The sequence below is a fragment of the Vanacampus margaritifer genome, chromosome 1 (genome assembly GCF_051991255.1).
Source record: "Vanacampus margaritifer isolate UIUO_Vmar chromosome 1, RoL_Vmar_1.0, whole genome shotgun sequence".
In the NCBI taxonomy this organism is placed as follows: domain Eukaryota; kingdom Metazoa; phylum Chordata; class Actinopteri; order Syngnathiformes; family Syngnathidae; genus Vanacampus; species Vanacampus margaritifer.
In genome coordinates this window covers 26,317,540-26,337,775 of record NC_135432.1, presented here as the reverse complement: position 1 = coordinate 26,337,775, position 20,236 = coordinate 26,317,540, and the positions used below count along the sequence as shown (strand labels likewise).

The 20,236-nt window shown below is 39.9% G+C and overlaps 1 protein-coding gene across 4 annotated transcripts in view; it reads left to right on the top strand.

Annotated features, from left to right (window-relative positions):
• Positions 1–20,236, top strand: part of tns2a (tensin 2a) — a 49,740-nt gene that overhangs the window by 10,821 nt on the left and 18,683 nt on the right. For 3 of the 4 annotated variants that reach the window (XM_077543695.1, XM_077543676.1, XM_077543706.1), the window contains exons 2-5: positions 4,772–4,877; positions 5,351–5,388; positions 19,577–19,615; positions 20,099–20,140. In XM_077543695.1, coding sequence (XP_077399821.1) covers positions 4,772–4,877; positions 5,351–5,388; positions 19,577–19,615; positions 20,099–20,140 — 225 coding nt within the window. The remainder of the gene's footprint in view (positions 1–4,771; positions 4,878–5,350; positions 5,389–19,576; positions 19,616–20,098; positions 20,141–20,236) is intronic. The other variant, XM_077543685.1, reaches the window with a different exon arrangement.

Genomic DNA, 20,236 nt, shown 5'->3' with positions numbered 1-20,236 from the left:
TGTCCTACTGCTAAACTGCTCTGACTGTAAAATAATCCAAGATTCTTATCATACTGCACTTTTTCTCAAGGTATCATGTCTGTGACAATCGTGACCAAAAATAATCTTTGAATTGTATTATGTTTCATGTGGGTAATAATCAAATATAATTGAAGACACACACAGTCAGTCATCACGATTAGATGGACACGTGTTTCCTGTGTCGCCATCTGCGGCCTAATCTGAGGTCACGATATCCAATCACCCTTTCGGTCATGCACCCCTCCCACACAATGGCCACACTTGTCCCACTTTGGGGCTATTTTTAGAGGGAAAGAAACGAGGAAGAAGCGAGGAAGCTTCACCAATGGCCATCACTGTGTCGATGTGTTTGTTGATTCATGTGCATGCGCGCACCTTGCCTTCTGTGTGGCTCGCTTGTACATGTGCGCAGCCCCTCCTTCGCTCAATCTTGCTACGGCTGGCGAGGAAAGGGAGGAATTTCGGGTTAGACAGCATCTCTTTGACTTAAACATCTCTGCTTTGTCTCAATGCTAGAGGAACTGAAAAGTAAGGAAAAAAGAGCTTTTGTGCATGTAGCACATGTTGAGGGGTCGTGGTCTGTCCTGGCATATGGGGTGATGCAGGGACGGGAATTAGAATAATTTCCACTGACTCTTTCAAAAAATACTCAAAAGTGCTTCTCAGTTGAGTTTTGCCGTTGGGCATAAATTAGATGTTACATTATTCTTGAGTTTGATGTACTTTTTGAATGTTTAAAAAAAAAAAAAAGTAAACTAAGCCCTATAATAATAATAATAATAATAATAATAATAATAATAGATTAAAGGTAGATAAAAGGCAAAATAATTCCAAGCAAGAGAGTGTGAAAAGATGCTTGTAATTTAGCTATGTATGAAATTGGTTTGCAATGTTTACATTGAGTGTAAATGCAGACTAGTCTCAGTTGTGGTATGCTTTGTAGCTTGCTGAAAAGGACACGTGTACAATGCAGCTGCATTTCCGTGTCCATTACTACAAAGAGTCCGTAATGTCTGACGGACAGTGTCTGGTTTATTGTGGTTGTGCATTAACTTTGTGGGTCAATAATTATATTTGTCTCATTTTGGATGTGTTTTACCCGCCAGCAACAACAATCTAACCAGAAACTTGAGTATTCTATCAGAGTGAGGAAGATGTTTTTTTTTTTTAACTATTCCAGTGGTGACAGTAATTACTATCCTGGGGACCGGCTTGTTTTTAAGTCCTGATCTGCTTACACTGTACCAGCTGTTTTCTGTTTCCTTCATTGTAAACCTTCCGCAAAGTTGTTAAAATGCTCAAATGTTTGGATCATGTAACGATCACCTTAAAACTACCTAATAGTAAGTTGAATAACTGTAGATCAACTATTTTAATGGTATATTAAGGACGGGCAAAGTATGGCTCGCTTAGCACTTCAATCCAGCACACTGAGCTTTTAGAATTTTCAGTTATTTTTCCTCATTAGATAATGGTTAATTGATTTATTTCAAATAATGATATATCATTTTTTTAATACACATTTACCCCCCCCCCCCCCCCCAATTTGATTGAATAGGTGGTTAGGTATTAACATTAAATTAATTATAAATAAATAACATACAAATTAAAAATAATTATTATTGTTATTATTATTACTATCATCATCATCATCATAAACAGTTTTAACTATGAATGATCCAGCCCATTTGTCTTGAAAATAAAAAGTGGCGCTTGAGCTCAAAAGTTTACCCACTACTGTATATTATTTATGTTTTTACTGGACCATCCAGGACACCTGAGCTGTGTCCTCACTATTCACTATATATAGTGTTCTATACAGTGTGGGGGTCACACTATTTTGAAGCGGTGTCCAGAGAGAAAAAAATATATAGTAGTGCACTCAAAATTATCCACAAAGCTCTTGGAAAAGAAGTGAGCATCGATGGTCACTCAACAGGTTGATATAGGCCACGATGCATTGCGAGCAGAAAATCAATGCACTGGTGCGTAATGACAGGTGCGAAAGTCAGGTGATGTGCGACGTGGAGCAATTAGTTAGCAGGCTGTCTGAATCTCCAAACAGAATGAGAGAACTATATACACTGTAGGCTACTAGTGCAGGACTATACAGTATGGTAAATGAGGGGTTAGGGGATAAGGGTGCACATTTGGGCTGTGTCCGAATGTCTGACATGCGCATCCGTCGCTAATGCTAAATTCTTAGATGCAAAAGCAGGAAGTAGTTGTAATTTCGGTGTCTTTCTGCTACATAAGTCCCTCCTACTACCGATTAGATGCGGATCCAAATGAGTACGCAAATGTGAATTCGGAAGTAAATAGGAAGTAAATTACTAGTTATATTCCCTTTTAGTGGTTTTATTGTATGAATCGCTATGACAACTGTGGGATTGACATAGACATGGCAAAAAACGGGACACCGAGAGAAGATGGACCTTTTTCACAAAAAAACAAAAAATATGTCAGCTTCCGGTCCTAGCTGTTTCTTCTTTTATTTGAAAACGTTTGTAATTAATTTGACCTTGACAGAGGTCTTTTATCTATCGCTTGTCGTCTCATACTAATTCCATCTTGTTATTGGAACATATTTATGTTCTAAATTTTCGCTAACCCTAACCGCAACTCACTCATAAAAGCATACATGAGGCTCACCATAACTTTAAGTTAGCACATTGTTGCTGTTAGCGAAACCACATTGGTGAAATAAACATTTAAAATAAGTGTTTGGCAGAATTCCTCTGTTTGAGAGGCATCAAGAGCACAATATAAAGCCAACCACAGGCAGCCGTGGTCAGTTCTGCATAACTCATGCTGTAGCTAGCTTCCCGCCAACTGGCTAAATTCAATATGTTTTTGTTATCTATGTTAGATTTATTATATAACAAATATAATTTAATGTTTACACACATTTTTATACATTATTCATTTTTTTTTGTCATTAAAGGGAAAGTAAAGAGAACATGTGTAACCGCATCCCACATTCAAAATAAGCTGGTAGAAAAGAATTCCAAGCCATTTACTTGTTGCTCTGCCTTGGTCAAATGACATGTGAGGGTTTGTTGTCTACAAGTGGTGCAATTTGAAAAAGCTAAGGTATGTGATGTCATGATGAAATGTGGCGACAGATTGTGTTCCAGTTCTACTGTACTCTATGCAAATTCGCATGCGTTATTGATTTGAATGAAGTGAATATCTATTATATTAGAAATCCTTCCAAAAGTATGATCAGCAGATATTTAATAATTGGTGTGACTTTTCCCGACACAACATGTTACATAACTAATCTGATCCAACCAGTGTGCCTACCGCTCCATCCACTTGTACTAAGAGCCACTGAACACAGCTGGTAGTGGGCAATGCCAACAAGCAGGCAGCTGTCCAAACAATGACCAGCCTCGAGAGCTGAGTCGGAGCGCCAGGATCATGGAAAAAGTGCGCAAACAATTTAGTGTCTTTGTTACCAAGGAGTCACCTCAGAGGAAACAAAAACTCTCTTGTTCAGAAGCAGATGAGTTAAAAACACTCCGTCACTTCTCCATACTTTTCCTTGTTTCCAGAAAGACACCTCCTTTTCACAAATGTTCCTCATCCTTTGCTAACATGCATCTAAGCATCCAAACTACAGCCTGTAGCCATGAGAGTGCTCATGTTCAGAGCCTTTGCTGTGTCACGTCAGGATCCATAAGACTGTGGTTAGCATGTCTGCCTCAAAATTCTGAGGTTAGTGGGGTTTGAACCTTGGATCTCAGCTTCCTGTGTAGTGTTAGCATGGTCTGCTTGTTCTTGAGCTAAAACACATTCCAAAAAGATGCATGTTAAGTTCATTGAAGATGCTAAATTGTCCATAAGTGTTAATTTGAGCGTGATCGGGTGTTTGTCTATATGTACCTTGCGATTGACCAGTCGAGAATGTACCCCAGATCTCACCCCAAATCACCTGGAATAGGTTCCTGCTCATCTGCGATGATTATGAGGACAAGCGCTATTGAACATGCATTGATGTTAGCTACCTTTGCTTTTATCTGATTACACATGCACATGTATATATATGCACACGCACGCACGCACGCACGCACGCACACACACACACACACACACACACAGATGTTTGTTTTACTATCTTTGTCGGGCCATGTCATTGACATAATGCATTTCCTAACCCCAACCATCAAAAATGATTGCCTACCCCTATTCCTTACCCTAACCTCAACCATAACCCAATTCAAACCTAAACTCTAAAACCAAATCTTGACCCTCAAAAAGAGGTCTAAACTTGCGGGGCCCAGCAAAATGGCACCACATGGATGGGTGGGCCCCACAACACTGAAATCCCAGATTGTTGGCCCCACTATGTAACAAAAACAAGACAACACACACACACACACACACACACACACACACACACACACACACACACACACACAAGTTTAGGATTATGATGTGGTATGAGCGGGAACCACGGGGATTATTTCTTTAGGACTGTTACACAACCAACGGTAAAACAGGCAAAAGGAGTCGTGGGTGAATGTGCATACAAACTTAAGCCAATACACTAAAAATCTCAATTGATTGTTTTGATTACATTGTAATTTCATTGCAAAAATCGAAGAGGAATAAATTAAACTTTATCTGTGTGTGAAATTCTAGGCAAAAAAAAGAGAAGAATATTTATTTTAGGCTGACTCCCTTGTGTTCTTGGTGTATGCCAGCAGCTCTTCTGATTGTCCTTTTTTTTGTTTGTGACCACTAGTCAGGGAAGGGGGAGCCTCACGTCTTCAAGGAAAAGACCTTTAAAAAAAGGCGTCAGTGCACCGTGTGTCACCAGAACGTGGACAACGCAGGCTCCTTCTGCCGAGGTAATGTAGTGCAACTGCATGTTGGCCACTGTTTGGCCTTTTATAAATTGATGCGTGTTGTTAGTATGAGTAAAATTTGAAGGAAAGAGACAAGTGTTCTGTCCTAACTTTAACAACATGAACATCATGAGTCCACATGGACTCATTTTGAAAGGTCACCATTAGTCAAAGTCACAGTCCATAAGGAGACACTTATGAAACACTTAGGTCATTCTGTATAGTCAGATATGGACAAGAGACTAACAACTTGAGTTTGTTTCCATCTGGGTTCAGAAGTAATTCAAATGTTCACGGCTACATTCACTCACTTTGTAACATGACTCGACACCATTTGGCTATTAGACGTCACAATGTTCATATTGATTGTAATGAAATAATGTTAAATTTCTTCTGTGGTTATTGTTTGGCCAACGGAGCAAAAATAAGACCATATTCTTAATCTGTCTTTCTGTGTGTCTACCTTCCCTTCTCAGTATGCAAGACAGCCGCTCACAGGAAGTGCGAGAGCAAGGTAAGACCCAAAGTGTAAAAGTTGTTAATGGAACTTGTATGTGCGTGTCTGTGTGTGTTATAACATCTTGCACATTATAATACTCAAATGCTAAGTAGTAATTGCAATAATACTAATGATAATGCATCAGATTTATATAGCGCTTTTGTAAACCCTCAAAGACGCTTTAAAATCACTGACAAATAAGAATTAACCTATGGCCTTTGGCTATTCTGCAATGTCAGCCAATTCAATAAGCAAATAATAAAACTTAAAAATAATATTTAAAAAAAAAACCACAGTACTTATTAATAAACATTTGTCCTATCATTGCATCATTAAATTTTTTTACTTTATTTATTTATTTAATTTTACTCATTTGCATGGCCTTGCGTTAGTGAGCACTATAAAAATCTCTCTGTAAGGAGTAAGCATGTTCTGCGACAATAGGGGCTTTTCCACCGCCGGAACGTTTGGAGAACTTTTAGATTTACCTTGGTAAAATTCAGTTTGCGCGTTTTTCCACCACCAACAATTTCCGGGGTAATTAAATTCCCCAGCGGGGATCCGAGTACTATCTCAGCAGCAGGGTCTTGCTGAGCCAGGCTGGAACTTTGAGGGGGCGGGCTGCACTGACCAAAGCTGGTTGGTTGGTCAAATTGGGGGTGAGGGGGGGGTTGTTTTTACATCGGCTGGGCTCAAACTCATACGTCATCAAACTCATTTGAATAAATTACCAAGAACTCTAAGACGCTGTCGAAACACAACTACAAATTCCCTGTGGAACTTTTACAACCAAGAACTCCCTTTATCCGGAACTCTAAGATCCTGGGCTTGCTTGTTGGTGGAAAAGCGGCTAATATTTCCTGTCCCTTACCTATTATGTATTAGTGAGAACTTTAAATCGCCCCAACATATGACCTGCATTTAATTATTATCACGTTTATGATCAATTATTAGTTTTAAGCAGAATTCAAGGAAAAATGGTGTCACGATTCCACGGGGCACATGAAATGATGTGGAGTGGCGCATATGGCCTGCAGGTCTTGAGTTTGACTCCATGTATTCTTTTAATACTGACTTTTTAATATCAATGAGCATAGTAGATGCATTATTTGCACAGTAAAGTGTTGAAATATAGCACAATGGGAGCAGAAGTCTCGAGACGTGCGCTAATGCAGTAGCCGCCCTGTCGCATTCCTCAGAAAGAGCTGCAAGCTCGTTCCAAAGCCGCCCTGCTGCCTCTGTGAAAGGCTCATTGATGGAGGGATGCTCTTATGAATAGACAGAGTTGAGTTGGGTAGGGGCTTGGAGCGGGTAAGGGTGGGTAGGTAGAGGCTGGCAGCTGTCGAAACTTGAGGGCAAAAACTCCAGCACCCTCTATCATATTCTATTTTAGCTGAATTGAGAAATTCTTTTGAAGAGATATAAAGAGTTCTTTATTATTCATTAACGGTCATAAAAAGTTTATTGTGTTTGCCTCTTTCTTCAGTTTAATTTTAGACATAGCTTTTTTTTTGTTGTTGTTGTTTTTTTTAAACATTTGCACTGTGTGCTAACTTTCTAACTGCCAGCCGAACCGTTTAATCATGCTGTAATCAAGCTAAATGTAAAACATTGGATAATGTTCTTACAATTTTTATTAATATAAAAAACTACTATAGAAAGTATAGTTATCAATCACCATGGTGATAACCTACCCCTGTCAATTCATTCAGATTCACCCTTTTCATTCCGATTGAGGTGTTCATATGGGGCATTTTCATTACGTTTGGCTATTTGGATTCATTCTAATCAGAATACATGGCTTCATGTAAACACGGCTATAGAGTCCAGGTTTAACATTCTTTGGTGGAGCTTCAGTACAGCAGGATGTTCTGTAATCAGCCGCACTGTAATCGCTCTATACAAGCATGTTGCTTGATGATATCAATCACAGCTGGATGTTCAGGAAAGGAGTGGTCGGATATGGCGGGGCAAGGGGTCTATGGGCTCCATCTCTAAACTCGAAGAAGGGTGGGAGGTGGATTAAATCAGGACTCCAGACTAACTTTTTTACTAGGAGCACAGTGGCCTCTAAGCAGAAATTTTCGGAGCTCATGTAAAATATTTAGGGGCGCACACTTGAAGCCTGTCAGCAACAAAACATATTCAAGAACAGACATTTAAAAAAACAGCAAATTTATTGGTTGCACTTCCACGAGTAGATGATTTACTTGTGTTGTATCTAATTTTAGGAGAAAAACACCACCATTCAAGCACAGTCTGTAGCAATGGTCTAAACCATAAGATGTATTTAGATTAATTTTAGTGTTAGGTACAGTTTGAGGGGCCAAAGCCTTATCATCAGTCTGGTTGTAGATTGAGTTAAGCAGCTGTTACAAGTGTGATAAGTTCAAGGTGTTTCCTTTCTTGCATTTCATTCCCATTTGGGACCACCTCGACACATTAACTTGCAGAATACTTTATGTGTGTGTGTGTGTGTGTGTGTGTGTGTGTGGGGACACATCTGGATGCCTGCCACCTTTATATCCTGCTTCTAATTGTAACCTTGGTGCCAATTCTTTCTTTCTTATCAAGCCCGTCGAGTATCATGTTTGCCCATTCTCACTCATAAAACTGGCTTTCTTGTTTTAAATATTTCCCTCATCTTCTGTCATTCTTTCCCCAAATCTTTGCCCACAATGTCGACAGCTGGCTCATCTCTATTCTCTTAAAGCAACTGCTTCCAAGAAAAGCTTAGCTTAACTTTATTTTTGTTCATGTTTCTCTTCTGAGAACAGACCTTCCTTATCGTGATCGTGAGGGCAAAATTGGCATCCAGTGGGCCTGCTGCATGAGGCCCAGGGGCAAAGATGTGGAGAAAAATTTGGAACAAGACAATGAGAGAAACAGGGAGGAGGGAAGAGTGGAACAGTGGGAGAAGGAAGGATTAAGTTTTGTGAAATGCAACCTTTGACAAGTTGACTGGCCCGTCTGCATAATTGGGAAAAAGTGGGAATTTCCGCTGGCCGAACAGAAAACTTCATCAAAAGCACTTTTTCACTGCTTGTCAGAAGAAAGACGAAATGTGTGCTTTTCCCCCCCTATGTTGCTATTCTGTATCAACATCACTGACACGAATCAGTGTGCAAAGTCAATCTGGCACTTTTTGATCTTGGAGGTTTTATTTGAGCTGCAACAGAGGCAGGACACCACCACCTAGAAATCTTTCAAGTAAACTACATCACAGCACAATGATATGTCTGGATTAAAAAGGCCATTGATTGCCATCCTACGTCACACATAGTGTAGATCTCAAGAGTTTTATCGGCAGTCACATGCTCGCTGGCTGACTATAATTTATCAAGGTATAAGGAAATATATCTTCGATGCAATGTAACTAACCGTTTTTGACGATGTAGTGGTCAACATGATTAATATTGTTTGTCTGTCAAGTTTGCAAGAGCATATTATGGCTATGTGTTGGCTTACTATTTGGCATTGTGCTCATTATTCTAATCTATCCCCTCTAGCTTGTGTATTTATGCAGGGGATCCTATTTATTTTAACAATAAACTCCTTATTTATGTTTTTATGTATAACGTGCTCAGTTCAAAGTACTGCCTGGAAGATTTGTTGCACCGGCGCAGTATGTGGACTGTGTCCACGTAATTACAATTCCTGTTGCCCATTTTTGTGTGCTCCGTGTGCATTTGTCTTGTAAATCCTTTAAACTACTGGAGCTGCAGACATTTTTAGATGGGAAAAAGTCGGGTGCCAAGTGCCAACCATATACGTTGGCTACAGTATCTTCTTTTACTGTCAGTGCCACTACTTGTTGCTAGGCAGAGTTCATTCAGCTCCAACGTAACTGCCCCATAAAACAATGTAAATGAAAGGTCACATCCACTTAGGTTGCTTTAATGTTCAGACAGGCACACACTCAGAAATAACTCCATGAACATGACATACAACATAAACAAAACTAACTGTGAGGATCTGTGAGTCAGATTTATGTATACAGATCAGTTGAATCATTCCATTTTATTAAATAGAAAACTAAACATTGGCACGGGGAAAAAAAAGTGCCAACTACTGGATCTTGTGTAATCCAAAAAGCAAAGTAGCCATATGGGAAGTGGTAAGGGCTTCAGTTGTGTGCATTAGAGCAACATAATCCTTCTGATGTAAGACCCTATGATTAAGGTTCTTGTGGTTCCAGTTGTCTTCCCAAACCAAAAGTCAAAGACACTCCAGCTGGGAGAGGGTGCATGTAACGGAGCTCTGACCCTCACTTAGAGAGCTAGAACACAGAGTCGGGTGAGGAAGGGATGAAGCATAAAGCATTGTGGAAGTGGAATAGAAAACATGTTTCGTGTACAGTCTTGTGTTTCCCATGATCCAGCTGAGCCAACAGCCCCGCCTCCATGTCCCACTGGACTTTTTGCTGGTCAAATAATACTTCTGCTGTGATGTAATCTGTGACTCTTTGCCACTTCTTACCGTTTAAACATGAGGCACATTTTACTTACGTAGTGGTTTTATTGGCCATTTTCTGGTTAACAATTCCCCCGCTAAATCTTCCTGACATCCTTCTCGTCTTTCGCTTTTCAGCAAGCAAACTTGGGAGTCCAGTTGTGGTATCACTCGTGATGAATTTCTAGTTTACTTTATGTGGCCTTGAGTGCAGCCCCCCTACAGCTGGCCCTGTACAACCCCCCCCCCCCCGTTTATTCCCGCAGTCATGTGAGTGAGTCATTTAGGATAACACAAGCCAAATGTAATGTGGCAGAGGCCTTAATGCCTGTCTCTGCTGATGATCAACCAACAGAGACAACTGTGCTATCACACACACTTCTGGTAATTGCAGAGATAGGCTGACGTGTTTTGTGTGTGTGTGTATGGTTGTGAGTGTGTGGTGAGGGGTGAGAGACACAAGAGACACTGCGTGTCTACTTTGCCAAGGTCCGATTTGGTCCACAGTGTGTGTTTGTGTGGGTGTGTTAATGGGCCTGTTCTCACAAGAATTTAGGGACATTTTGCCTGTAAACAGTTTGATGGATTACTAGTTTTAAGTCAGAAGTCAAGGTTGTTCAATTATTGCTGACGTTACTGTAAACAGCATAACAAAAAAATATTGCAAAATATCAATGTTATTATATTACACATGCCAATTTATCATTCTGATGCAGATTTGAGCAAGGATCATAGAAGACGATGCTTTCACGGGCCACATAAAGGGATATGGCAGGCTGGATCTGGACCCCGGGCCTTGAGTTTGACACCTGTGACATATGGGAAGAGACAACTTTTCACCCTCATATTCACTGTCACTGTGTGGGAACTGAAACTGAATGGAAGTCAGACGAGTGAATCACTACATCATCAGTAACATGATATGTTTCTGAAAATATTCTTAGGCAATTGCATCAGACCACATAGTGCCTAATATTCTCGAGCTGTAGGCTGTATTTGAAACGCTCTTCGAAATGCGACAATCCCCAACCAAGTGGATTGGGATACTGTATACTATTATATTCTTTTTGCTATTTAGCAAAGTAAAAACAAAAAAAACATCAGAGAAGTCAATTAAGTTGAGATTGTGTTTAAATGTCTATAAACAGGGTTCAGGCTAATGGGAGCTGCAGCTGTGGAAAAGGGTGAGGGGTATCTGGGATGTGTTTGGAAGTGTGAGTATCTGAATGTTCTTATCAAGATCAGGATCAGTCACAGAGATGTCACAAACGGCGGCTGAAGCACAAAGGTTAGAGCTGGAGGAAATAAGTAAAAAGGTTTTTTGTTCCACAGCGTGTTTACATTGCTGACCCGTCTCTTGTCTTCCTGTTTTGTTTTATTTACCCATGTTTATTTATGTACTGGCTTTCCAGCTTTGAGTCCCTGTTTGTCTCGGGTAATGGCAGTTATATGGGATAGATGATGTTTTCATCAGTGTGTTTTTTGTGTATGTGGACTTTCACACACACACGCAGCAGTGAACGCGCATGTGCAAGCAGGAACATGTGTGCATTCTTGTTTTTTGGACTTCCAGCTACATGCTCGCTGTGGGCATTTCTCTTTATGTGCCCGTAATATGGAATTGCATTCCACTTGGACGTTAAAGCTCCACTTCAGCGACCCGTGTGACCTACGATATGATCGGCCTTCCTCTCAGCTGCTCGGGAGTCAGAACGAAGCACACAGAGGCTGATTTCTTTCCTTTTGGAGCCAAAGGATAGTGTGGGAACAAAAGCTAACACACAGATGGAAATGTGCAGAAGAGTGTAAACAACTCTTTGTTAGCTGGCATCACACGTCGGATGGCACCAGTATGGGCTCCACCCAACCAGGGTGCCGTGAGAGACCATCAGGTTTACCGAGGGAGATTATCCAATTTGTCTGGAATTTATTACTATTATGCCAGCCATGTATAGTGAAGAAAAAAGGTGCAGTAAAGCTATGTATCCAGTCCACCTGTTGCCATTCGTACAACAAAATAAATCATGGCTTCCTGCGAGTATACATGTCTGTGTTCAAGTAAACAGTTCCAATTTCACACCAAGGCAATTTTTAAGTGAATTGAGATGAGATTTTTGTTCCGTGAGATGTTTCAAATGTAATATGTGCCTTGGCTCAATAAAAGTTGTGAAACACTGCTCTAAGTCCCGGCCCAGGTATAGGTTTTTCATCCATAGGTGTTGGTTTTGCTTAGCCATGGCCTTGAAGTCCTCCCGTGTTGCTTTGGGTGCTCTTTTCTCAGGCAGTCCACCTTGACATGCTTATTAGACTTATGAGGTGCGCCTTGAAGGCTTGGCGAGGTCACCCCTAGTGCTGCCATAAAATGAGCCCTGCAGGTTTGTGCAAAAAAAGCTCCAACTATTATTACTTTTCACTAAGGCACTGCTGTAAGTTATTTGTTTTGCCTACTCTAGAAAACTGACAAATTGGAGTCAGTACCTCATGTCAGGATTTTACCTTATGTTGATTATGAAAAATAATAATACTGTAGTGTGTAACCTCTAATGCTGAGAATAATCCAGGTCATGTTGCTGTTTGACTTCTAATTGGTTCAATTTTTCAAAAACAAAAAATATCATTGAATAATCAATTCATTCTTTTTGGTACTAGCCCCAGAACATATACTAAAAAAATGTTGTTGGTGTTGTAAATAATTGAAGATTTTCTTGGGATTTGCAACACAACTATAGATCAAAAGAACATACAATATATGTAAAAGTTCTTACTAGCCAAATTAAGTTGGAGATCATACATTGTTGTTGAGTTAGTGCTTTATCTCGATAATCCCTGGCATTTGTAGTGAATTCGATCTGCCATGTCTGTAGTCTTTTATAGCTCGTGTCACATCTGTTCCCCCATCGTTGCTCTCTCAATCACATCCACAATTCACGGATCTTATTGCAAGTCAAACATCACTGTGGTTTGAGCACATAGCAGCTCACCCTCTGATGATGGCGATGATGAAAGCCCGCAGGGGTCACAGCCAGCTCCGACTCTCATTGCTGATTTGGTGCAGCTTTCATCAGTGTGTTGTGATTGGCCTTCCCAAAGGAGTTTTAGGAATGACGAAGCAATTAGGCTTGAGGCCAGCCATCAAACCAAATTCCGTGTTCTTATGAGGATGGTGACAAGGACTGGTCATGGACCAGTAAAATTACATAAGTAATAACTCATATTATACCAGATTACCAGGATTTTTTAAATACATTTTTTGTTTGTGTAGACATCCACTTTGATTTACCCAGAAGAACAAAAGCTGAAAGAGAGAATGAACCGAAGCATGTGAAATCCTATAATGTCATTAGCATCACAATGAAATCTTTGATTCACTTTTTCAATATCAAAACATGTTTTTTTTTAATCTTAGTTGGACCTGAAGCGGTTTTAGCGTTGAAATGCACCAAGCTAGCCAAGATTTTCTTGCTTCTTGTGTCCTTTACACTAAGCTAATCACATCTTGTTCGTATTTGGCCATACACCAGAGTCATGTTGCGCTTATCTATTCCTGAAAGGGGAAGTCAAGTCACACATTTTTTTGTACGCTAATATGTCCTATGCTAGTCTAAGCACTGCATTCTGATTAATATTGCGTTTGTGGACTATAAATTAAGCAGAACAAGCCACCGTTTTTTATCCATCTATGGGCGCGGTCATTTTGACTCTCATATGACTCTGAATCTTTATTATTATTAAATTCATTTTATGTGATTATCATGAGCATGTATGGTGTACTGGTTTAATACGTGTCACGTCACAACATTGTTGGTACTGGTGATGGACATACGTGTGCTGCCCGGGAGTTTCTCAAACCAGACCCACTGTCAATAAATATAAATTTTTGCATGTCGCCGGCCGCTGACGAAAAGGATCCGTCGTCTCGTCTGCACCAAAACGGAATGTTGTTTCCAGTCCGTCCCTGCTCTCAACTTACAAGTTTGTCCAATTACAAGCCATCACTTGGTTATTTTTTTCCCTTTGTGTTTACCAGTGAAAATTTGAGTTACGAGCGAGCATCAAATCTCTGCCGCTGGAAAGGGGGTGAGGGGGGCCGGGGGCTTCAAAGAGACCATTTCAACTGTTTATTGAGCTGTAAAAACAGTAAAACACACGCATACAAAATGAAAACACTCGCAAAGTGCATGGAGCAGGTGCTTAACTGTTTGACTGCAGCTCCTGACATCACTCGATATAGGCCACACCCCTGAAAGGCACACGTCAACACATGAATGTATTACTGTATGCTTAAGCATGTGTGACTTTTGGCTTAATTACACTTGATAAAACCAGTTTATTGCATTAATAAGACTTGTATTATGTTTATATATTCAGAATTTACAAGGCAGAGCTATTTTTCTTCACAGAATAAATTAAACTCTTAAGTTAAGGTACCAATCTACTATGAAAATGTGACCAAAACCTGGAAGTCTAGAGGAAGTTTAAAGTAGAGGAATTATGTTTTTTTTGTAATTGATTTAGAGAAAGAGGAAGGAAGTATTTGCCAAAGAGAGGGGGAAGAGGAGGTGCTGTGAAAAGAGGAAAAAGGGAAAAAAGATTGGGCACATAAAGAGGAAGGGTAGAGTGATAAGCCATGTAAAAAGTTGAAGAAAGTATGACCTCAAATGTAGAGACACATAAAGGCGTACAAAGAGAAAGGGATGGGTGGAGGTCTATTGGCAGGAAGTTTCTGCGTAAGTATTGGCTTGAGGAGATGGAATCGGGTGTGGTGTTTTTGTTGTGGTTCAGCAGCCACCGTCTGCTTGGCCCTTTCACGGGGCACCCACCGAGAACAACATTAGGTTTCTGGCTCTTTAAAAAAGGCAGTACAAAAGGTGAATCAAGGGTGACACGGGTAAATCCCAACGTGAGTTTAGCCCGATTCATGCTGCAGGGTACGCACTGGATAGCTGTAGTCATAACAACTAGAAATTTGAAACACCATGAACTGTATCCATGTGGCCTCCTTCCAGGCTCGGTGAGGGAGGAGAAATGCTTTTCTTTTGTAGGAAACAGCTTGGACTGCTGCAGTTCCCAACTACTTCACAAAGTTGTAATGACTGGATTGACTGAGACCAAACGTGAACCTTAGTAAAGTGCTTTGAGCACCATATGGTGTAGATAAAATGACTTTATAAGAGCACTCCATTTTCTACCATTTACCATGAACGTGTGATTCTTTTTATTATTTTTTTCCTGGACTGCTAGTTGGCTGGAGTGAGGGAAAGGTGACTAATTAAATCAAAGGCAAAGGCGACAACAGAAGCAACTCTCAGCAGCAGAGAAATTCAATGGCGGACCAAGTAGACAACATAAACATGTAGTAAATGGACTTCCCCATTGCCAGATATGCTTTTAAGAGAAAGGGTGAGCAGTTAATTTTCCAAAAGTGCAATGTGAATGAGTGGAAGTGTGTGTTAAGGATCACGTTACATGCAAATATAAATTATGTACTATATTAATTTAAGGAAAGTAGTAAATTTGTATTCTTTTTACAAGATGCTGCTTGTGTAGATACTTTATTATAGTTTGTGAATAAATATGTTAAACAAAATTGTAAGTATACATTAACTCATTCACTCTCAGTCATTTTCACTGAAGCAGTCCCCTCCACTCCCGGGCTGTTTTACTGGATTTTGACTGATTTTGCAAGGCCCACAGAATAGTGTGTTCTATTGCTATAAAAACATGGAACCTACCAAAAGAAAAAATAGTCTCTGTTTCAGTTTTGCAGTAATTAGCATTCGAATATAGCTAAGTTTCATCATTATTTACAAATCTATTTAGAAAAAGTGAGTAATAAGCTTATTTTCAACATGGCCCGTAGTTAATCTCTTTTGCTTTGCTGCCAACTGCTGGTGTAATAAGTACCATTTTGTCAACTCTTCTTTGCAGTTGAGAGGCTGCATCTAAGCTTTCTGTATGCTCCAGCATAAAAAAAAAAAAAAAAAAAACTCAAAAAAAAAAACGTATAAATACGTTTTTGGGACACTTAAAACATTTACAATAGAACGTATTTATACGTTTTTGGGAGCAAATGAGTTAAAATAGCATGCGGTATGTACACATTATCCTCATATCAGTACTTAATAAACATCCACCAAAAAAAGGCTCCAGTATGTATAATTATTTCCTATATTTTAAAATGTGCTGTTATTTTGGTCACTGACTGTTAACTAATATTTTCCGCTCCTCCCGCAGCTATGGCTCCCAAATGATTATCAAGGCAAATCCCTCTCTTGCCTCCTCCAAAGAATGTTGCAAGCATGAGAACCATGTTGGCATTGTTGCCAGTCGTTTGTTTAAAAAAAAAAGTCGCTAGAGGGACACAACAGTCGCTAAATATACGGGTAGTGACAATGTTGCTAAGTGTACAACACCGAAAACAACAAATAGTTGCTCTTCAGTGGTGCACATAACAATTTTGTTCTGATTCTGGAGCACCAGAGGTTGTCACTTTGTACTATTTTTTCCCCATCCTACCAACTTTACTGGATGAACTTAAAAACTTAGTCAGTAGCGATTCCTGATTTGCAAAATGTGTGTTCACCACCAAGCACTCGTCCATCGTGTTGCCTTGTTAGGAAACATTTTGACAAAATGCTTGCAAACACACACACAAGCTATATTGGCTTTTTAAGAAAAATACTCTGCCTGTTAATGAGATTCAGGCATTCAATGGAGGGTGTGCTGTTGGATTACAGATGCAAGATTTTGGAGAATGCCACATTTTATCCTAGAAAATGGCTTTCATATGTTGCTACAGACTCATAAATAGATTTCAAGATTTTTTGGACTGTTTGCATGCTTGTAAAAGAAATAGACCTGATCCAGTGAGAGAGGTAAAAGAGATGCAAGAGCCAAGCCTGAATTTATACAGCCAGAATGTGGTTTCAGGCAGGGAATGAGAAAAGCACCAAGGATTCACAACATGGAACAAGAACAGAGATGAATTTCCCTGTGGAGAGAGAAGGCCATCAATTCTTAGAATGAGTCACGAACAGACACTTATTTGACAATCACACCCGGATCTGGTTATGGATTTAGCTTGTTATCTGCCCCTCTGCTTTCCTGTTGATTCCTGTCGTTACTGTACAAGCAGCAACAAGTGACATGGCTTCATGTTTGTGTGGAGACCCCCCGCCCCCCAGGTTCAGGGCCTGTGTGACTTCCTTTGTGTGCACAAGTTGATATACACAAGCCCTTGCCCTTTTCCTGTGTCCAAATAAACAGTCCAAAAACAGCCGCATGATGAAGGAGCTGCCTCGTGTTCATGTTTTTTCCCCTCGTGTGTTGCATCTGTTACGTAAGCGTGACTGTGCCGCTACCTTCTTCATTAAGTTGACTGTCCAAAGCTCCTGCTTCCTTTGGTTACAGTTCATTGACGTGAAGGCTAACAACAGACTGGAGAATCATGTGCCACACAGTTACAGTGCTCCTAGTCAAACTGCATGATAGGCTTTACATTATCCTTTAGAAACAGGAACAATTTTTATTATTGAGACAACAAACACGTTTATCTGTTGTTGCAGAGTACAGCTATTCTCTGAAAAACTTAACTCTTTGCTATTTTGTGTGCGCTTTCTTCTAGGATGCCACAAGATGGCACCAAAGAGCTGGCTAATCGTAAAGTAGTACGGACTACGTGGTAGATGTCAAGGAAGCATGTGACTGAGACTAAGGCTAGGTTCACACTGCAGGCAAATGCGAACCAAATCGGAATTTGTTCTGCCCAAATGCGACCTGTATCAGACTTTTTTATGTCTTTGTGAACGGCTCAAATTAGAATTTTAATATCCGACCTGGCTCGTTTTCATATGTGGTCCTAGATCGGATACGTATCCGAATTTTTGCAATGTGAGCACAGTATGAATGGCAGGTCGCCTCTACGTCTTTAAAAGTCCAATATACCGTACGGGGAGGGGCACTACTCGGAAGATGTACGTGAATCGGCAGAGTTGTTTCGAGTAACAGTTGTGACTTATGTTTGACCTTAATTTAATCCCACTCGAAACATGAAGCATAAAGTTGGCATTTGTGGTGATATTAGTAATTTAGCCACGCAGATGGCTCATTTAATACACACAGAATTGACGTGATGTCATCGTTGTTTTGGGAGGTCTCTGTGAGATGAGGATCTCGAACAGGCTCGCCTCATTTTCACAAAATATTATTTCTACTTTCTCCCGCATCACTCCTGTTAAAATATGAGCCCCAACGACGGACTTATAAAAGTCAGTGGCCATGACACGCTGGACCACACGTATTTGCTTTTATAAACACAGCGTTGTGACGTCGTATCTTCTTCTGAGCATGCGGGTCACTTTGCAGACGCATATGGTTCACACAGCAATTCATATGTAATGTGAATGCTAACTCAAAAAAAATAATAATAATAAAAAATGGATTTCACCCCAAAAATCGGAATTGAGCATTAAGACCTGCAGTGGGAACGCAGCCTAAGATCTGTATGTTGGGGAGGAGCTAAGATTAGCTAGGTTGTTAGCAGAAGTTACATAGAGTTCGCCGCATGCACTGTTAACCCGAATAAGTTAGCAGAACTAAAAAAAAAAAAGTGAGGTCATCGATTGCCTCACTTTTTTTGAGTTGATCAACTCAAAAGTTTAAGTTTTGCAGAACTTGAATGGTTTGATTACATCAATTTTTTTTTTGATGGATAGTTACTTAGAAGCTTTCTGTTACAGCAACTCAATTATTCTCATTTACTAATTTATAAATGTTATAAAACCACTGGATTAAGTTAACAAAAGTCCATAAGTACACTGTGTGTCCTCACGAGAATGCTGGAGCCTATCCCAGCTGTCTTTGGGAAGTAGGCGGGGTACATCCTGAACTGGTTGCCAGCCAATCGCAGGGCACACACAGACAATCTAGGGACAATTCAGTGATCAATTAATATACCAGGCATACTTTTACGCAAGAACGTAGAGAACATGCAACCTACAGTCAGGAAGGCCAGAGGGCCGGATTCGATCTCACAACCTCTGGACTAAGAGGCAGACATATTAACCACTTGGCCACCATGCCGCCTGCTATGAGCATATGTTTATAATCTAGCATAAATTATTATTAATTTATTTAAACAAGATAGAAAACTGACAACAAATTATCATTTACAATGTCAACTATAGGGCTAAAATAAAATGTCAAATTCATTAGTAAAATAGATTATCAAACATCAGTTAATTTATATTTTTAAGTTACCCAAAAACTAGTATAGTTCTATTTAATCAAAATTTTTAGTACAAATTACTCATAAAAGCATACAAAGTTACACCAACTTAAAAAAAAGTTAAGTTAGTAGAAGTTTTTATAAAATGTATTGTGTACTTAATCTATTTGATTATTTTTAACGTTTGGGTTTACAGTGTGTGTATGTTTTCGCAATAGCTATTAAAAAAGCTGAAGCATCAGGTATTTATTTTGAAGGATGATGTTGTAAAATTCATTTGTAATAATATTGAAGTGTTTAGGGATAGTTTGTGGTATATTTACAGTTTAAACTAAAAATATGGGCAATTCCAAACATTTGAGGGGCCACCATTTACTGGTGTTTTAGCTACTGTACGTATATAAATGGTTTACAATATGTAATGTATTTAGTTGATCACTTTTAATCTACTTCAACAATCCAGATGTTCTCAAGCAAAACAAATGTGTACGTTATTCACATGCGGCTTCCCTTGTGTGTTTTTAGGTGACCACAGCATGTATCCCAGCTCCTGCCAATGACCTGGTAAGTCTCTCTGATGTGCTCGTATTTTCCTCAAAAGCGTTCTGCATACAGAAATACTTGAATCATTTTTGGTTCTCCTTTGTAGCTCCCAGCTACAATACAGTACTGTATATGGTTTTACAAAACCACCAAATGGTTTTCTTCCCCAAATTCCTTCTGGGAAGCCGATCCCTCGGTCGGCCTAGTTTGAGCTCTGTTCATTCCTGGTGCTCTGCAGGATTCCTGTCTAGAAGAAAAATGTTGATGTTGGTGTAGGAAGTAGTAATGTTTATCCATTACAGAGTCTGTTTGTTTAATTAATTCTCCTTTCCTTCCTCTGCACCCCCTCCTTTTGGTATCCTTGCCCTTCCTCCTATTTCTCACCCCTTTTTCCACATCATTTACCCCCCTTCTTGTTCTTCATCCTGCAAATGCTTTCCTTTCTTGTTCTACTTCCCTTCATATTCTGCCATTTTGCGGTCATCTTTCTGGCTTTGCGTCCAGCAGCGAAGAGGAACAGCTCCGTCTCGAAATGCCCAACACCTGGTAAGCACCTTTATGTTCTCTCTCTCTCTCTCTCTCTCTCTCTCTCTCTCTCTCTCTCTCTCTCTCTCTCTCTCTCTCTCTCTCTCTCTCTCTCTC